Source organism: Dendrobates tinctorius, unplaced genomic scaffold (assembly GCF_039654945.1).
Source record: "Dendrobates tinctorius isolate UK_male_01 unplaced genomic scaffold, ASM3965494v1 ptg000011l, whole genome shotgun sequence".
Taxonomy (NCBI): Eukaryota; Metazoa; Chordata; class Amphibia; order Anura; family Dendrobatidae; genus Dendrobates; species Dendrobates tinctorius.
In genome coordinates, this window is record NW_027361679.1 from 24,907,384 (window position 1) to 24,924,974 (window position 17,591).

General features: G+C 44.8%; 1 protein-coding gene across 5 annotated transcripts in view; it reads left to right on the plus strand.

Moving 5' to 3' along the window:
- FAM13A (family with sequence similarity 13 member A) overlaps positions 1 to 17,591 on the plus strand; it is a 305,696-nt gene that overhangs the window by 46,396 nt on the left and 241,709 nt on the right. For all 5 annotated transcript variants that reach the window (XM_073590245.1, XM_073590256.1, XM_073590223.1 and 2 more), the window contains one exon: positions 1,841 to 2,050. In XM_073590245.1, the coding sequence (XP_073446346.1) occupies positions 1,841 to 2,050 (210 nt within the window). The remainder of the gene's footprint in view (positions 1 to 1,840; positions 2,051 to 17,591) is intronic.

Below are 17,591 nucleotides of genomic sequence, written 5' to 3' on the forward strand. Positions count from 1 at the left end.
CCCCTCCCTGCCGATGCTTCCCTTTAACCCCCGGTACACCGCGATTGTGTTTGATCGCGGTGTACAAGGGGTTAACGTGTCGGGGGCGGTCCGTGACCGCCCCTGACACATTGTGCCGGGTGTCAGCTGTCATAATCAGCTGACACCCGGCCACGATCAGTGGCGCTCACCACGTGGGCGCCGCTGATCGCTATGACGTACTATCCCGTCCCTGGGAATTAAGTCCCAGGGCACATGGACGGGATAGTACGTATGATGGCAGTAAGGGTTAAAATTTTAAAATATTTTTGAGAACCCTTTTAAGCGTAGAGTATACTATCACAATAAGCCACCCCTCACGATGGCAGTCAGTCATGTAACAATGATCGAGTAAAAGTTTAACATATGCTTGTATAATTGATTATTTGTTCGGTGTTCACTGTATTCTACTGGTATTGTAAGGGTACCGTTACACTTAGCGATGCACCTGTGATCCCGACAACGATATGGATCGCTGATGCATCGCTAAGTGGTCGCTAGTGAGCTGCCACACAGGCAGATCTCACCAGTGACGTAGCAGGGGTCGGGGGTCGCTACTTACCTGTCAGACGTGGCGATCCTGACGTTCTCCCGCCCGCGTCCACGCGTCGCTCGTCGGCGCCACAGGAAGCGCCCGATGAGAAATGATCCAGGACGTTCTCGTGTGACCAGCGATGAGCAGCGGGGGAGCCGGTCATGGTAAGTATCACACATAGCGATATCGCTAGCAATATCGCTGCAACGTTACAAAATCGGTGACGTTATCGCTACGTGTAACGGGGGCTTAACAGAAATTAAGTGGTGGTGTGGAAAGGCCACTCCTGCCTGCATCTTGAAGGTAGCAGAGCAACATTTCCACTTACAGTCTGCTGTGTTGAAGGGGCGTGACTTCTGAAGTCATTGTGATCGACAGCTGTCTCCCAGCAGTTATGCAGCAGGGAGCCGGCTGTGAATCAGCATGATATCGGCATCCAACAGAGCACATGGTGAGATATTCAAAGTCTTTGCAATTTTATGATGAGGGGCGTTTTTGCTAAATCGTTCCACTGTTTTTAGACACAGATGTTCATAAATTGGTGAATTTCTGACCATCTTTGGTCCTGAGATACTCTGCCTCTCTAACATGTTATTTTAAACACAGGCATGTGACATAGTTGAAAATTTACCTTGTAGCGGTTTTTAATTAGTACCACTTATTTTTTCCAGCCTTTTGTTAATCTTATCCAAACAATTTTGAGTTGGGTTGCTGCCATCAATTTCTAAATGATTAATTTTTTTTCAACTGAAATGGAAAAGTGTCTAAGGGCATAGTCACACTGGCGAATATTTCATCCGAGTATCGGATCGTAGAGTATCGGATCGTAAAACTCGCACTGGCTGTCTGCTCTCTTGGCCTGAGCTTGACAGCTGCATAGTAATCCATCATGCTGTCATTCTCAGGTCAGGAGAGGTGCCGGGCCAGTCCATGCTATGCGATGCGATTATTGCAGGAGAAATTGGCAGTGTGACTCCAGCCTAACTCTCATCTTCTGATATGTTCTGTTGTGAATAAAATATGGCTATTAGAGATTTCCAAATCATTGCTGTCTTGTTTTCTTTACGTTTTACACTGCATCCCAGTATTTTTGGGAATTGTCGTTGCATTTCAAATGTCTGAATATCTTATATTCTTCAACCTTTTTATACACCTGCGTGATCAGAATTGTCTAGGCATCATTCACCCACTTAATTGTACTAACATGTCTGCTTACATGTGTATATTTACTAGCACTGTATCACGTGTGATAATGCTAGAGCAACAATCAATGTTATATGTTTTCAGGGATGACCCAAGAAGGCCTTTTTAGAATAAATGGAAATGTCAAAGTGGTAGAACACCTACGAGTCAAGTATGAAAATGGGGAGCAGGTGATATTGCCAGAGGATGGAGATGTCCATTCTGCTGCCAGTCTGCTTAAGCTATTCCTCCGAGAGATGCCAGATGGAGTAATCAGTACTGCAATGCTACCCAGGTTCATTCAAATCTACCAGGGTAAGTAGAAGTTTGTTTGGACCAATTTAAAGGAAGTGGGGACAAACAATTGCTTAAGTGTATTCCTATCTTAAGGTGTGTGCACATGACTTATTCTTCTTACAGATTCCTCCTGAAAACGTGCTTAATGTATGCCAAAAAAAATGAACATTTGCACTACAATTTAAAAATGACTTGCTCTTCATGCGTTCAGTCATCTTCAGTTTCTTTTAAACCACCTCAATATATATATTGTAGTGCAGTGGTAGCACACTTATGCAGTGAAGAGGCAGTGTCTCAGCAAAGTTCCAACACGAAGTCTCTTTAATGCGGTTACTTCACAGCATTAATGTCCAATTCACACAAATGCATAGCATTAATGTTCAGTTCACAGCACTACATAGTACACAGTATCCTCTGGATCGCAACCGGGCACATATCCTCTGGATTATACAGTCACTAAACACGCCAATCCACCTTCCTGACTGTTACTGTGGGCGACTGCACCGCCGTCTTTGTACTCACTTTCCACAGTTCATAATATCCTTCAGATTACAGTCACTAAACACGCTAGCCTTCCTTTGGGCACAGGACCATCGACCTCCGGTTCACCGCCGGGCACAAGACATCCACCTCCGAGACCAGTTGCCGTGGGTGACTGCACCACTGTGTGGCTCCGATGGCCTGTGTTAACTCACATAGGTGGAGCGCTGAAGAGCCATACTGATTACTCCTTCAAACACCAGACACTGACACTGAGGGTATGTGCACACGCTGCGGATTGGGGTGTGGATTTGGCCGCACAGATTTTGTAAAATCCGCAGGTAAATCTGCAGGTCAAAAGACCTGCGGTTTTACCTGCGGATTAGCCGGTTTTGCCCTGCGGTTTTTCATCTCCACAATGGAGGAGATGACAAACCGCAGCGGAATCCGCAGAAAGAATTGACATGTCAATTCTTTCTGCGGTTTCAAAACCGCAGGAAAACCGCACGGAAAAATCCGTACCGTCTGCACTGCGGTTTTTTATTCTCCTAGGGAATAATGGTACTGTACACCACAGCGGCCAAATCCGCTGCGGAACCGCAGCAGAATCCGCAGTGTGTGCACATACCCTGATTCTGTCCCTGACCTGACACACCCAAACCTTTTCCTGCAGAAATTTTAACTTGGATCTGTGGCCTTCAGCCACATGGAAAACCTGGGCCTGGAATGAAACGGACTGCACGTCTACCATATTGCAGTCAGTTTCAAAATGCAAAAACCTCAGAGCATGCCCAAAATAAATCAATATATTGGATGTCCCCCGGAAGAAGACACAGCACTGAAACGCAGCACGTTTCCCTTAGGTAATTTATGCCCTGCTGACATGTTTTAATATATTCTAGTGATGCACCTTATCTTTTTTATTTGCATATTAGCTGCTAACATTGTCACATTAACCGCTCAGCACTATTTGCACTTTATATTTTACTTTATTTGGCTCACACAACATTTTCTGTATTATATATGTTTTTGTAATTACATTCTTTTTCACACAATTTTTGCACATTTTTGCACTTACTTTATATATACTATTCAAATTTTCACTGCAATTTGATTCTCACTGGTTTCCTTGACATATGTTGTATTATCAAGGTGCTACCTGTCACGTCCGCCATGTCTGTTTTGCCTCATGACCCCTGGAGCGGTGTGCATGCGCATCTTATGTCTGCTATCCTGCATGTTCCCTAGAGCAGTGTGCACACTCACCTCATGACTGATGGGCTGCAAGATGCCTGCGTTTCTGCTCTGCCTTCTGTGATCATCTCTGTGTTCCAAGAACCCCTGTTCATGTGACCTCTCCTAGGCTCCAGCGCTGTCTGGTTCTGCAATCATCTCTGCATGTCTGGAACACCTGATCATGTGACCTTTCCTAAATTCCAGTAATGTCTGGTTCTGCAATCATCTCTGCTTGTCTGGAATCCTTGGTCATGTGACTGCTCTCTGTGATCCTGGTGGATCTGAACTGCAAGTTCTCCCCTGGTTCTGATCCGGAAGTACTGGTGCTATGGTGCTATATCAGACCGCCCCTCCCTATGGTCAGGGCCTGATTATTGTGTTGCTTCCCTGCATGGCTGCTTGGTCTGCTGGGTCGCTTCCTCTATTCTGTGCTCTTGCACTCTGCCCTGTCGTGCGTCTCTGCATACGCTCCGTGCTCGTACTCCGTCTCTTGTCTCATGTTTGTCCGTTGTGCCATGTCTTGTGTTGTCTCTCGTGCCATGTTTGTCCTTGCTTTGCTTTGCCTTGTAGTACTTCCGCTGTTCTCTGCCTTAGCCTGTTTTGCTATGTCTCGCCTTAGCTATTCTTTGACTTGTAGTCCTTCCTCTGTTCTCTGCCTTGCCTGTTTCGCCATGTCTGGTCTTTGCTATTCTGAGCCTTGTAGTACTTCTCATGTTTCTTGTCTCAGCCTGGTTTTCCGTACTCTGTCCTATTGTGCTCTCTTGCACGTTTCTATGTCTAGTCCCAAGGCTCTGCCTTGGCCCGGCTCTGGGCTTCGGCCTACTCTCCGTGGCTAGTCCCTGTCCTCTGGTGCTCTCTAGCACACTCCATGACTAGTCCCAAGGCTCTGCCTTGGCCCGGCTCTGGGCTTCGGCCTACGCTCCGCTGCTACCTCTGTTCTCGCTCTGATCTGACTCTGTGTTTCTGTCTCTGTTCCTCTTCGTGTTCTGCTCCCTGCCCTGCCTTGCCTCGCTCCCTGTCTTGCCTTCCCTGAACCCCGGCATGGGTTCCCTCGCCGCCTCCTGTGCCTTGGTTGTGCCTCGTGTTTGTGTACAGCCGTGTGCACTGGCCAGTGAGGCGTGCCTCCTGCGTGGCTCCTAGCACGCACCCTGCCTTGAACCCTGGCGTAGCTCCTAGCACGCACCCTGCCTTGAACCCTGGCGTGGCTCCTAGCACGCACCCTGCCTTGAACCTTGGCGTGGCTCCTAGCATGCACCCTGCCTTGAACCTTGGTGTGGCTCCTAACACGCACCCTGCCTTGAACCTTGGCGTGGCTCCTAGCACGCACCCTGCCTTGAATCCTGGCGTGGCTCCTAGCACGCACCCTGCCTTGAACCCTAACCCTGGCATGTCTCTTTGCACGCGCAGGACTCTGCTTTGTTTCTTGTGCTTTGGCGTGTCTCTACACACGCACCCTGTCTAGTTTGTTGTACCTTGAACCCTTCTGTCTTGTACCTTATGCCTTGGCGTGTCTCTACACATGTGCCCTGTCTTGTTTGTTAAAGCCTTGAACCCTGGCGTGTCCCCTACACACGCACTTTGCCTTGCACCTTGCTTTGTACCCTGGCGTGTCCCCTACACACGCACCTTGCCTTGCACCTTGCTTTGTACCCTGGCGTGTCCCCTACACACGCACCTAGCCTTGCACCTTACCCTGGACCCTGGTGTGCCCCTAGCACGCATCCTGCCTGGAATCCTGCCTTGGACCTCGGCGTGTTACCTAACACGCACCATGCCTGGAGATCTGTCATGCCTCCTTGCCTGAACCCTGGTTTGCCTGCCGGATGCCCGGAACCTGCCGATCGCTGCCAGAGATTGAAGGCCTGATGACTGCGGCCTGATGTCCGGAGCTGATGTCCGCAGCCTGATGCCCTGATCGTGTCGATGGTTGCCAGCTGTCCGGAGTCCGATGCCATTGTGCCTTTACCTGTACCCAGGCGTGCCTCCTGGCCCGTACCATGCTATGGACCTTGGCGTGCCCACGCACGCACCTTGCCGTGTTGCTTGTTTTCACGTTCGCACTGAATGTTATCCTGAAGTTCTTAATGAACATACCTTGAACTTACCTCTTGGCTTGCTTCCTGCTCGTCCTTGTCGTCAGACACTTGCACTTAGTGTTCCCCTGAGCCGGCCGTCTGGTCCCAGCAGTCGTGGTGGCTCACCCCCTTGGTCTTGCCCCTGACGCTCCCTGTATAGGGGGTGGTTTCTCACAAGGTAAGCTCGCCCTCGGTGGGTGGGTGCTGAAGCTGAGCCCGTCACACTACCAGGTTGCTCATATATTGGTTTATTTTGGGCATTATGCAATATTTTATAAAACTATTGGGGCATTGGAATTTTTTTTTTAATATCCATTATATATTCATTATTATATGTGTTACGTGCTGCAATAACTGACTTCAGCTTTTGTTGATCTTGATTTTACTATTCATCATTATTAATAAAATTATGTTTTTATTGACAATATTTATTTTATTGGTCTTTATTGCCCCTCTTTTTTATATGATCCTGAAATGTATGTTCAGTAAATGCACTCAATACTTGGTCTGGGCTCCTTTTGCATCACTTACTGCATCAATGTGGCGTGGCATAATCTGCATGCGCTAGCGATGTGCCGTCATTCTGTGACGGAGCCTCGGACGCGGGCTTCAGCATCTGAGGCTCCCTCATTTCTAGCGCAGATGAAGTATCTGCACTAGCGGTATAGCATAACGCGATTGCGTTATGCTATAGCGTTAACACATCCGGTCAACGCTATCCGTTGAACGGGCTGCCTTAACGCAGTATGAACCTGGCCTTAGCTATTCATCTGTACGGCTTCTCATTTTTCATTTGAATGCAGCAGCCAATGACTTCCTCCCTATTCAGGGAGGACCACCATTCCAGAAACTTGGGTGTGAATGATCCTACACACCAAACTTCTTTGAGGCAGGGATTGTATTAGACTTTGTACAATGCTGAAAGAACTCTTCAAGGGTTACCCAGCTGTATTAAGGATGGGAATCACTGCTCTAATATAATAAATATATGAGAATGCATTCAAGCAGAGCAGCAATTGGATGATCACATTTGCATCGGGACCTGCTCCATTGATGTTTGCTTCTGTTGCTAGTTGTTCCTGAATTCATTCATCTGGTGGAACTAGTGATGGAAGAGACATCATGGATCGTGGTTCTGGACTGGTTCGCCAAATTGAATTTGCAGATCTCCAGCGGTATAAGTACAAAGAGAAATGATTGAGATACCAAATTGATATTTTCTTATGCTTTACTACTTTTGCTCAATAAAAATGCTATCACGACTCAGCTGTCAGGTGACCCGGGACCAGGGGCTCCTTCCTTGTCCCTAACACTAGGAGTCGCCCTATTCCCCGGGATATTTCTGAAGGTGAAAAGGCCAGGGCTGCCACCCTTGCCTTATCTCATGAATCAGCCCCTCTGTCTGTTCTCTTCCCCCACCCAGGGAAGAGGGGCGCTGTTGTGCACCGCAATACACCAACCCAACAAACAAGGCTGCACAAACAAGGGGTAACAGAAAATACCGGGTATACAAGGCATTCACTCACATAAAACAGAGGAATGCTCTGGGGAGAGGAGGACTTTGGCTAAACCTAAGCAGAAATAGAATTAGCTCACTTACAAACCACACAGCTCCTTCAAACTCCTCTTATAAACACCTCTCTTCCAAGCCATGCAGCATAAGCTAGCTCTGACGATGTATTTGTCAGGACTCAGATTTTAAAGGGCATGGGAGTGGCTAACTGAGCAAAAGCTGAGAGCTCAGACTCCCAGAGCCCCCAACATGGCTTCTTTTCAGCGCAGTTGTAGGAGCATTCAGTCTGCGATCTTCTGTCTCCTCTCTGTTGCAGTAACACCGTGACAAATACTTTGTAAAAAAAAAAAAATCTTTTACTGTATCCATATCCTGGGAGACGTAACTTTATTTTATTGTTGACTTACCTGTATGAGGGCTTCATTTTGACAGGGCACATTGTAGTTCCTATAGGTAGCATTTTGGGGTACATGTGAAATCAGTGATTCTGACACTTTTTTTTTTTCTTTTTATAGTTTGCACTGTTACGGACACAATGATATCAAATCTATATAGTTTATTTACTTTTTTACAATCCATTACTTTTGTTTAAATGTTTTTATTTGTCACAATACTGTAAAAACTGTAACTTAATTTTCTAAAATTTTTGCATGATTAATATTTGTTACCATTTTTGGAGTTAATGAGACTTTTGAGTGCTTTTTAATCTAAATATTTGAGTGAAATTATAATAAAACGGCAATTCTGGTTTTGGTTTTTTCTTAATGGTGTATACTAGGTGAGGCAAATGGTGTACTCATTTTACAGTTTGAATCATGATTTCTGGCTTTTTTATGCCATTCACTGGGAGTGCCAAATCAAGAATAAGTTTTATACTTTGAGATGTTACAGATGTGGTGTTTCCAAATATGTGTTTTGTTTTTGTTTTCCATAATGAATGACTTACATGACCAACGATAGGGCATTTCCATTTCTTATATGATTTTTTTAAAGGTTCTTTTTTGCTAGTGTGATACACTCCTGTTCTTACAAAAGGACTGGAGGAGATCACAAATAATCTCCCTTCTCTCCTTGCTGCAACCTGTCAGCTCCTCAACAGCTTCACACTGGCTAATGAGAAGGGGCATTTTAACCGGCTGTATCTCAGACTTGAGACAGCTACCGATGCAATTTGTTCTCATTTTCGAGTTGCTATAGTCTCAACCCAGCCAGAGATATCACATGTTGAAGTGAAAGGCTGGAGTGGCAGCTGCAGACACCTACATCTTTCATTTAACCCCTGATTTCTCAGTCCGGGTCATGACTAGAGCGGGAACCTCAAAATGAGACTTGGATTGCCTTTATATCTGCAATCCAGGCTGCAGTATGGCCACTAGTAGCCAGCACATCTCATATGTCCTTAGCTATTGACTTGCCTCCCTGCAACTCAGTGAGTCGACATACGTCATTAGCAGGGAAGAATTGAACACCCAGCTTATTGTTGAGTTATACATTTTTGCTGACACTGGATTATACTCCTGATTCTGCTTTCTGATGCTACTTGCTTTATACTCTTTATGAACCCTGGACTGACTTTACTTTCTGCCCGACCACCTGACTATTGTGCCTCTGACCCCATTCTCACATTTTTTTTTCTTCTACCGCCTTCTCGGACTACTGATATTATCCTTTATTTGGCCTTTCTGGTTTTTACCCAACTAGTTAACCTTTCTCTGACAACTTGTTCCATTGGCTGTTAAATGCTTGGACAATGCAACCAAAGGATACATTGTTCCAAGTCCAGATCCCTGTGTAGAGTTTAGAGGCAAAAGGCCAGGTTTCCCCTGGGACCTGCTAAGCGGAATGACTTGAGCAAAGTCTATCCTTGAAAACCATATTAAAGCGAACCTGTCAGCTCGTTTTTCCGCTATAAGCTGCGGCCACTACCTTTCAGGGCTTATCTAAAACATTCTATAATGCTGAAGACAAGCCCCCCAATCTGACCTGCAAGATAAGAAAATGAAGTTTTATTATACTCACCCGGGGGGCTGTCCAGTCCTATGAGCGTAGCAGGTCCGGGATCTGCGCCTCCCATCTTCTTGCAATGCCGCCCTCCTGCTTGCGTCATGGCTCCCCGGCATTGCGCTCCTGCGCAGGCGTATTTCTCTGCACTGTTGAGGGCAGAGCAAAGTACTGCAGTGCGCAGGCGCCAGGAAAGGTCAGAGAGGCCCAGCGCCTGTGCACTGCAGTACTTTGCTCTGCCCTTAACAGGGCAGATAAGTACGCATGCGCAGGAGCGCGATGCCGGGGAGCCTGTGAAGCGAGCAGAGTTGCAAGAACATGGGAGGCGCCGGACTTGGACCTGCGACACCCATCGGACCAGACTGCCCCCCCCAGGTGAGTATAATAAAACTTATTTTTCTTATCTTTCAGGTCGGATCAGGGGCTTATCTTCAGCATTATAGAATGCTGTAGATAAACCCTGAAAGGCGGTGGCCGTATCTTATGTCGGCCAAACCTGGTGACAGGTTCCCTTTAAAGAAGAAAATGTATCATAAAAATATATATATAATTGAGAAAATGTAAAGGAGTTTATGTTTATTATACAAAAAAATTATGATATAAAATATGAACAATTATTTAAAAAGTTTTGGTATTTTCCGCTTTTAAACACTAGGGGGAACAGCTGCTCACGTTTGACATGAAAACCAAGTGTAATGCTAGCTCGCATTACGACTGCTGTAAATTTGGGCAGAATTCTGGCTAAATTGCTTTAATGAATCGAGGCCATAATATCTCAGTTAGTCCTGTTGCTCTATCAGGTGTGATTTAGAAGAAGTGATTATGGGTCTTGAAATGAAATGTTCCATGTTCAACCTAAAAAAAAAAAAAAGATTTTGAATTTAGCATTCAATATGAGATGTTCCTGGAGGGTGAACTGCATGACTTCTGGATAACTGCAGTGCCACTACATGTGCCTCCTTACACAATGCAGTCATGAAGAACTTACAAGGGGGCATCGTGATAAACCTTTTTCTATCTGGTAGAAAGGCTGCTAAGCTCAGTGATTGGCTGTATCATGCACATGAGCTGTAGTTGCGATGTCACCACTGCAGCCTGTCAACAAAGATTGGAGAGGCATCTGTGGAGCAGGGGAAGCTGATAATTTATTTTTATAGTGCCAACAGATTCTACAGAACTGTACCAGTCAGCTGGGACAAATGTATGATGGTTGCAAGACATTACCCAGCAAAACATTATTCAACAATTCAAACAAGAGGAGTGGGAGACCTGCTCGCAAGCCTACGATCTGTGGTTAATGATGAGTTTTTATTACTCCTAACAACAAGCAAACTGATTGAAAAATTGCAAATAGAAAACCACTATTAATAATTAACTATAGATATGGGGCCAAAAAAACGTAACATGCAAAAGTGTGATGAAGTAGGCATAAATACAGACAAAAGTAGTCATGTGATTACGTCCTCTTGAATAGAAAAACAGGTGTTGTTGTGAGTGTCAGGATTTTCTTGTACAACCATTTTTGCTGTTTTAGTTTTAATCTCCCCATCATGTTTTGTGATACCTTAGGGTATGTGCACACTATCAGGAATTGGCAGCGCTTTGGACACAGCACATGTCCGCTGCATCCAAAGTATTTCCGGCTATTGAACGCAGGTGAATCCACATATGATCACTGAACCATGCGGATTCCCCACTTCCAATACATTGTACTGATGAAATTTATCCTGCAGAGGCTTGTGTCTCCACAAGATGAATAGACATGCTGCGGTCTAGAGAGACACGCCACATGTCCGTCTCCGCAGGTCAGCCGCTGTCGTCTCTGGACATATAATGGGCATGGGATTTCTTGAAATCCCATCCACTATGCTGTAACATCTGGATGCTATTGGTTGGACACTGCACAAGTACGCAGCGTCCATATCGCAGCATTTACTGACCATGCACTCATACCCTTATACTAATTTAATTGTGCTAATTACTTTCTGTATTTTTCGGACTATAAGATGCACTTTTTTCCTCCGAAAACGTGGAGGAAAATGAGGGGTGCGCCTTATAGACCGGATGTACCTGCTCTGGCTGTGGATGGGGAGGTGGGGGAGCTGCCGCATCGGAGCAACAGGTCACAGAAGGCAAGAGCCGACTGCTGCGGCTAACTCCAGTGCCTGCTGCTAAAGAGAAATGAATATTCAGTGCATTCCCCACCCGTGGGGGTGTAGGGTAGTGAATATTCATTGATCTTTAATAGCGCATACACTGATAGCCTCAGCAGCTGGCTTCCTCCACCTGCCGGGCGTTCGATATTAAGTACAGAATTTACCATATTTTTTGCTTCAATTTTTTTCTAATTTCTTCCTCTAAAACCTAGGGTGCATCTCATGGGGACAATCATACCAGGATTAGGATGGGGCCATGCATACCAGGACAGAGATGGGGGCCTTGCATACCAGGATAGGGATGAGGGGCCCATGCATACTAGGATGGGGGCCAATCATACCAGGATAAGTATGGGGCCATGCATACCAGTACGGAGATGGGGGACCATGCCTACCAGCCTACCAGGATATTGATAGGGCCATGCCTACCAAGCTAGGGATAAGGGGGACATGCCTACCAGGATAGGAAAGAGGGGGCCATGCATATCAGGATAGAGATAAGAGGGCCATGCATACCAGGATAGGGATGAGGGGGCCATACATACCTGGATGGGAATGAGGAGGCCGTGCGTACCAGGATGGGGATGAGGGGGCAGTGAGTACCAGGGTGGGGATAAGGGAGACGTGCGTACCAGGATAGGGATGAGGGGGTCATGCACACCAGAATAGCCATATATACCAAGATGGGGATGAAGGGACTATATACACCAGGATGGGGGATATTAAGTACAGAATTGACCACATTTTTTGCTTCAAATTTTTTTTTTTTATTTCGTCCTCTAAAACCTAGGTGCGTCTTATGGTCCGGTGCGTCTTACAGTCCGAAAAATACCGCAAGCTACAGTGTTGCTTGAAAGTTTGTGAACTTTTCAGAATTTTTCTGAATTTGACCTAAAACTGCATCAGAACTTCATACAAGTCCTAACAGTAGAAAAAGAGAATAAAATCAAACAAATAAGTTAAAAAATAATAGATTTTTTTAAAGTTTTTGATTGAGGAAAATGATCCAATGTCACAAGTCTGTGAGCGGCAAAAGTATGTGAACCTTTTGCTTTCAGAATATTTGGTGACTCCTATATGTAGCAGTAACTGCAGCTAAACATTTCCGGAAATTGAATAATGCAGTACCATCAGTTTGGAGGATTTTTAGCCCATTCCTCTCTACAAAACAGCTTCAGCTCTCATGTTGGTAGATTTTCTCCCATGAACTGCTCGCTTCAGATCCTCCGACAACATTTCTATAGGATAAAGGTCAGGACTTGTGAACATCTGTGAACATGTTCACAGATCGACCAGAAGAAGAATCCAACTTCACCTGCCAGAAGTGTAGATTAGTGGCCCTTTTAGAAGAAAAGGTGCGTGGTCTGGAAAAAAGAATTGCAACTTTGAAACTCATCAAAGAAAATGAAGACTTCCTAGACAGAACAGAAGCATCTCTACTGGTCACAGAAAGTGAAGAAAGTGTCAGAGAACCTCCAAAAGCAGACGAGTGGAAGCATGTGACCAAAAGAAGCAAGAAGACCATAGAGACATCACCAACCACACAACTGACAAACCGATACCAAGGCCTTGCGGAGGATGACGATGGTACACCTAAGGATGAGCCACAACCAGCAAGCAAAGTAGAAAAGGGCACACAGCAACACCCAGAAGAGACAACAAAAAGTACAGTGAAGAAGAGTGGTAGTGGTGGGAGACTCACTACTGAGAGGCACAGAAGTAGCCATCTGCAGACCGGATATAACCGCAAGAGAAGTATGCTGCCTCCCAGGTGCGAAGTTCAAGGATGTGACCGATAGGATACCAAAGCTCATCAGTTCCAAGGACGTCCACCCATTTCTTCTGATACATGTTGGCACCAATGACACGGCAAGGAAGGACCTACCGACAATCTGCAAGGACTTTGAAGAATTGGCGAAGAAAGTAAAGGAATTGGATGCACAGGTAGTTTTTTCTTCTATCCTTCCAGTAGACGGGCATGGCACCAGGAGATGGAACAGGATCCTTGATGCGAACAACTGGCTAAGACGATGGTGCAGACAACAAGGATTCGGATTCCTGGACCACGGTGTGAATTACCTGTGCGATGGACTCCTCGCCAGAGACGGACTACACCTCAGCAAACCTGGGAAACACACATTCGCCAGAAGACTAGCTACACTCATCAGGAGAGCGTTAAACTAGAAGAAGAGGGGATGGGAAGAAAAACGTTAGACACGAACATGAATCCAGATATTATACTGATGAATGATATGATGTGTGGCAAAGAAGATCCAAGACAACATACTCAGAAGGGAGGTAAGAAAATTTCTAAAACAATCAACAGGGAGGAGATTGGAGCAAAGCAAAATTCTCTAAAATGCATGCTCGCAAACGCCAGAAGCCTGACAAGATGGAAGAACTAGAAGCAGAAATATCAACAGGTAACTATGACATAGTGGAAATAACCGAGAAAGGAGTGGAGGAATGGTTTGTCTTTACGTAAAGTCTTGTCTAAAGTCCACTTTAATGGAAGATATTAACGAAGGGAATGAGGATGTCGAGTCCATATGGGTCGAAATACATGGAGGGAAAATGTTATGATGAGTCACCGAAGGGGGAAAAAACAAAATACTAGCTAAGTCCAGAAAAACCAGAGTGCTTGGCAGCTATCGGATTGCAGACCCCTGAACCTATCCACAACAACTAGCAGTAGCCGTGGGGGGTTCCTACTGTGCCCTAGACCCCTCGATCACAGCCGGAGAACTACATAGCCTAAAGACAGAAAGGGGAAAAACTAAACTGCCCCAGAGCAGACCCCAAAGCAATAGGAAGCCCCCAACATATAATGACGGTGAAGCAAGGTGAAAACACTAACACAGATAGAAAGATAGGTTGAGCAAATGATGGGGCCCAAGCTAACTAAAATAGGACAGGATAGGAAAGCTGCTGTCTGCCATCCGCAAAAACCATATCCAAAATGTGCCAACCGACTGATGGGAAAAACAGGCCCTGAATTCGCTAGGCTTCAAAAGACTAAATCAGCACTCAGTATATTCTGAAGACAGAGCAAAAGATCAACAGATCAGAGACAAAAATGGAATTCAGCTCACCCCCGGCCGGGGATGGCAGAACTCCCAAAAAACAAGGCAAAACAAAAACAAAACTGAAGTGTACAAAGCAGAGCAGAAAAACTTAGCTTTGAGACGCAGGAATCAGACTGGTCTCCAAGAATCCAGCAGGATCACCAGCAAAGCAGAAGGGTGTCGGCTGCCTTATATCCAGTCCTCAATTCCAGCCACCCAGTCATCATCTAGCTGCCCAGGTGTTTGGTAATCAGCCTCACTACCTTCCTTCACCAGAGGAGGGAGTTCATCAACGGTGAAGGGAAAAATGAACTCACAACAGGAAAAATAGTAACAAAATTCTCTTTGGGGTCTGTTACAAACCCCCAAATGTAACAGAAATTATGGAAAGTTTACTACTAAGGCAGATAGATGAAGCTGCAACCCATAATGAGGTCCTTGTTATGGGGGACTTTAACTACCCGGATATTAACTGGGAAACAGAGACCTGCGAAACCCATAAAGGCAACAGGTTTCTGCTAATAGCCAAGAATAATTATCTTTCACAATTGGGGCAGAATCCAACCAGAGGAGCAGCACTTTTAGACCTAATACTATCTAACAGACCTGACAGAATAATTTATCTGCAGGTCTTCGGGCACCTAGGAAATAGCGACCACAATATTGTACAGTTTCACTTGTCTTTCGCTAGGGGGACATGTCAGGGAGTCACAAAAACACTGAACTTTAGGAAGGCAAAGTTTGACCAGCTTAGAGATGCCCTTAATCTGGTTGACTGGGACAATGTCCTCAGAAATAAGAATACAGAAAATAAATGGGAAATGTTTAAGAACATCTTTAATAGGCACTGTAAGCGGTTTATACCTTGTGGGAATAAAAGGACAAGAAATAGGAAAAACCCAATGTGGCTAAACAAAGAAGTAAGAGGGGCAATTAACAGCAAAAAGAAAGCATTTAAACTACTAAAGCAGGATGGCACCGTTGAAGCTCTAAAAACTATAAGGAGAAAAATTCTTTATCTAAAAAAATAATTAAAGCTGCCTAAAAGGAAACAGATAAGCACATTACTAAGGAGAGTAAGTTCTTCAACTATATCAATAGTAAAAGAATCAAAAGTGAAAGTGTAGGCCCATTAAAAAATTGTGAGGAAAGTATTGTTGTAGATGATGAGGAAAAAGCTAATATATTAAACAACTTCTTCTCCACGGTATTCATGGTGGAAAATGAAATGCTAGGTGAAATGCCGAGAGACAAAGAAGACCCTATATTAAGGGTCACCAATCTAACCCAAGAAGAGGTGCAAAACCGGCTAAATAAGATTAAAATAGATAAATCTCCGGGTCCGGATGGCGTACACCCACGAGTACTAAGAGAACTACGTAATGTAATAGACAAACCATTATTTCTTATATTTAGAGACTCTATAGCGATGCGGTCTGTTCCACAGGACTGGCGCATAGCAAATGTGGTACCAATATTCAAAAAGGGCTCTAAAAGTGAACCTGGAAATTAGGCCAATAAGTCTAACCTCTATTGTTGGTAAAATATTTGAAGGGTTTCTGAGGGATGTTATTCTGCATTATCTCAATGAGAATAACTGTTTAACGCCATATCAACATGGGTTTCGCTCCTGTCAAACCAATCTAATCAGTTTTTATGAAGAGGTAAGCTATAGACTGGATCAAGGTGAGTCATTGGATTTGGTATATCTTGATTTTTCCAAAGCGTTTGATACCGTGCCACACAAGAGGTTGGTACACAAAATGAGAATGCTGGGTCTGGGGGAAAATGTGTGTAAATGGGTAAGTAACTGGCTTAGTGATAGAAAGCAGAGAGTGGTTATAAATGGTACCGTATATTCTCTAACTAGGTCGCTGTGACCAGTGGGGTACCGCAGGGGTCGGTGTTAGGACCTATTCTCTTCAACATATTTATTAACGATCTGGTAGAAGGTTTGCACAGTAAAATATCGATATTTGCAGATGATACAAAACTTTGTAAAGCAGTCAATACAAGAGAAGATAGTATTCTGCTACAGATGGATCTAGATAAGTTGTGAACTTGGGCCGAAAGGTGGCAGATGCAGTTCAACAATGATAAATGTAAGGTTATATACATGGGAATAAGGAATCAATATCACCATTACACACTGAACGGTAAACCACTGGGTAAATCTGACATGGAGAAGGACTTGGGGATCCTAGTTATTGATAAACTTACCTGGAGCAGCCAGTGCCAGGCAGCGGCTGCCAAGGCAAACAGGATCATGGGGTGCATTAAAAGAGGTCTGGATACACATGATGAGAGCATTATACTGCCTCTGTACAAATCTTTGGTTAGACCGCACATGGAGTACTGTGTACAGTTTTGGGCACTGGTGCTCAGGAAGGATATAATGGAACTAGAGCGGGTACAAAGGAGGGCAACAAAATTAATAAAGGGGATGGGGGAACTACAAAACCAGAGAGATTAGCAAAATTAGGATTATTTAGTCTAGAAAAAAGACGACTAAGGGGGGATGTAATAACCATGTATAAGTATATAAGGGGACAATACCAATATCTCTCCTAGGATCTGTTTATACCAAGGAAGGTGACGGTCACAAGGGGGCATTCCCTGCGTCTGGAGGAGAAAAGGTTTTTCCACCAACATAGAAGAGGATTCTTTACTGTTAGTGAGAATCTGGAATTCCCTGCCTGAGGAGGTGGTGAACTCAGTTGAAGGGTTCAAGAGAGCCCTGGATTTCTTCCTGGAGCGTAACAATATTGTATCTTACAGTTATTGTTAGGTTCTTTAGAAGGACGTAGATCTGGGGATTTATTCTGACAGAATTTTATAGGCTGAACTGGATGGACTAATGTCTTTTTTCGGCCTTACTATGTTACTATGGCTTTGACTTGGCCATTCCAACACTTTAGCTTTCTTCTTTAATCCCTTCACAGTGACCAATTTCCATTTTGCATTCCTTCTTCTTCTATGTCCACATTGACATATGAGGGCCTGTTTTTTGTACTTTTGAATTACACCATCCTT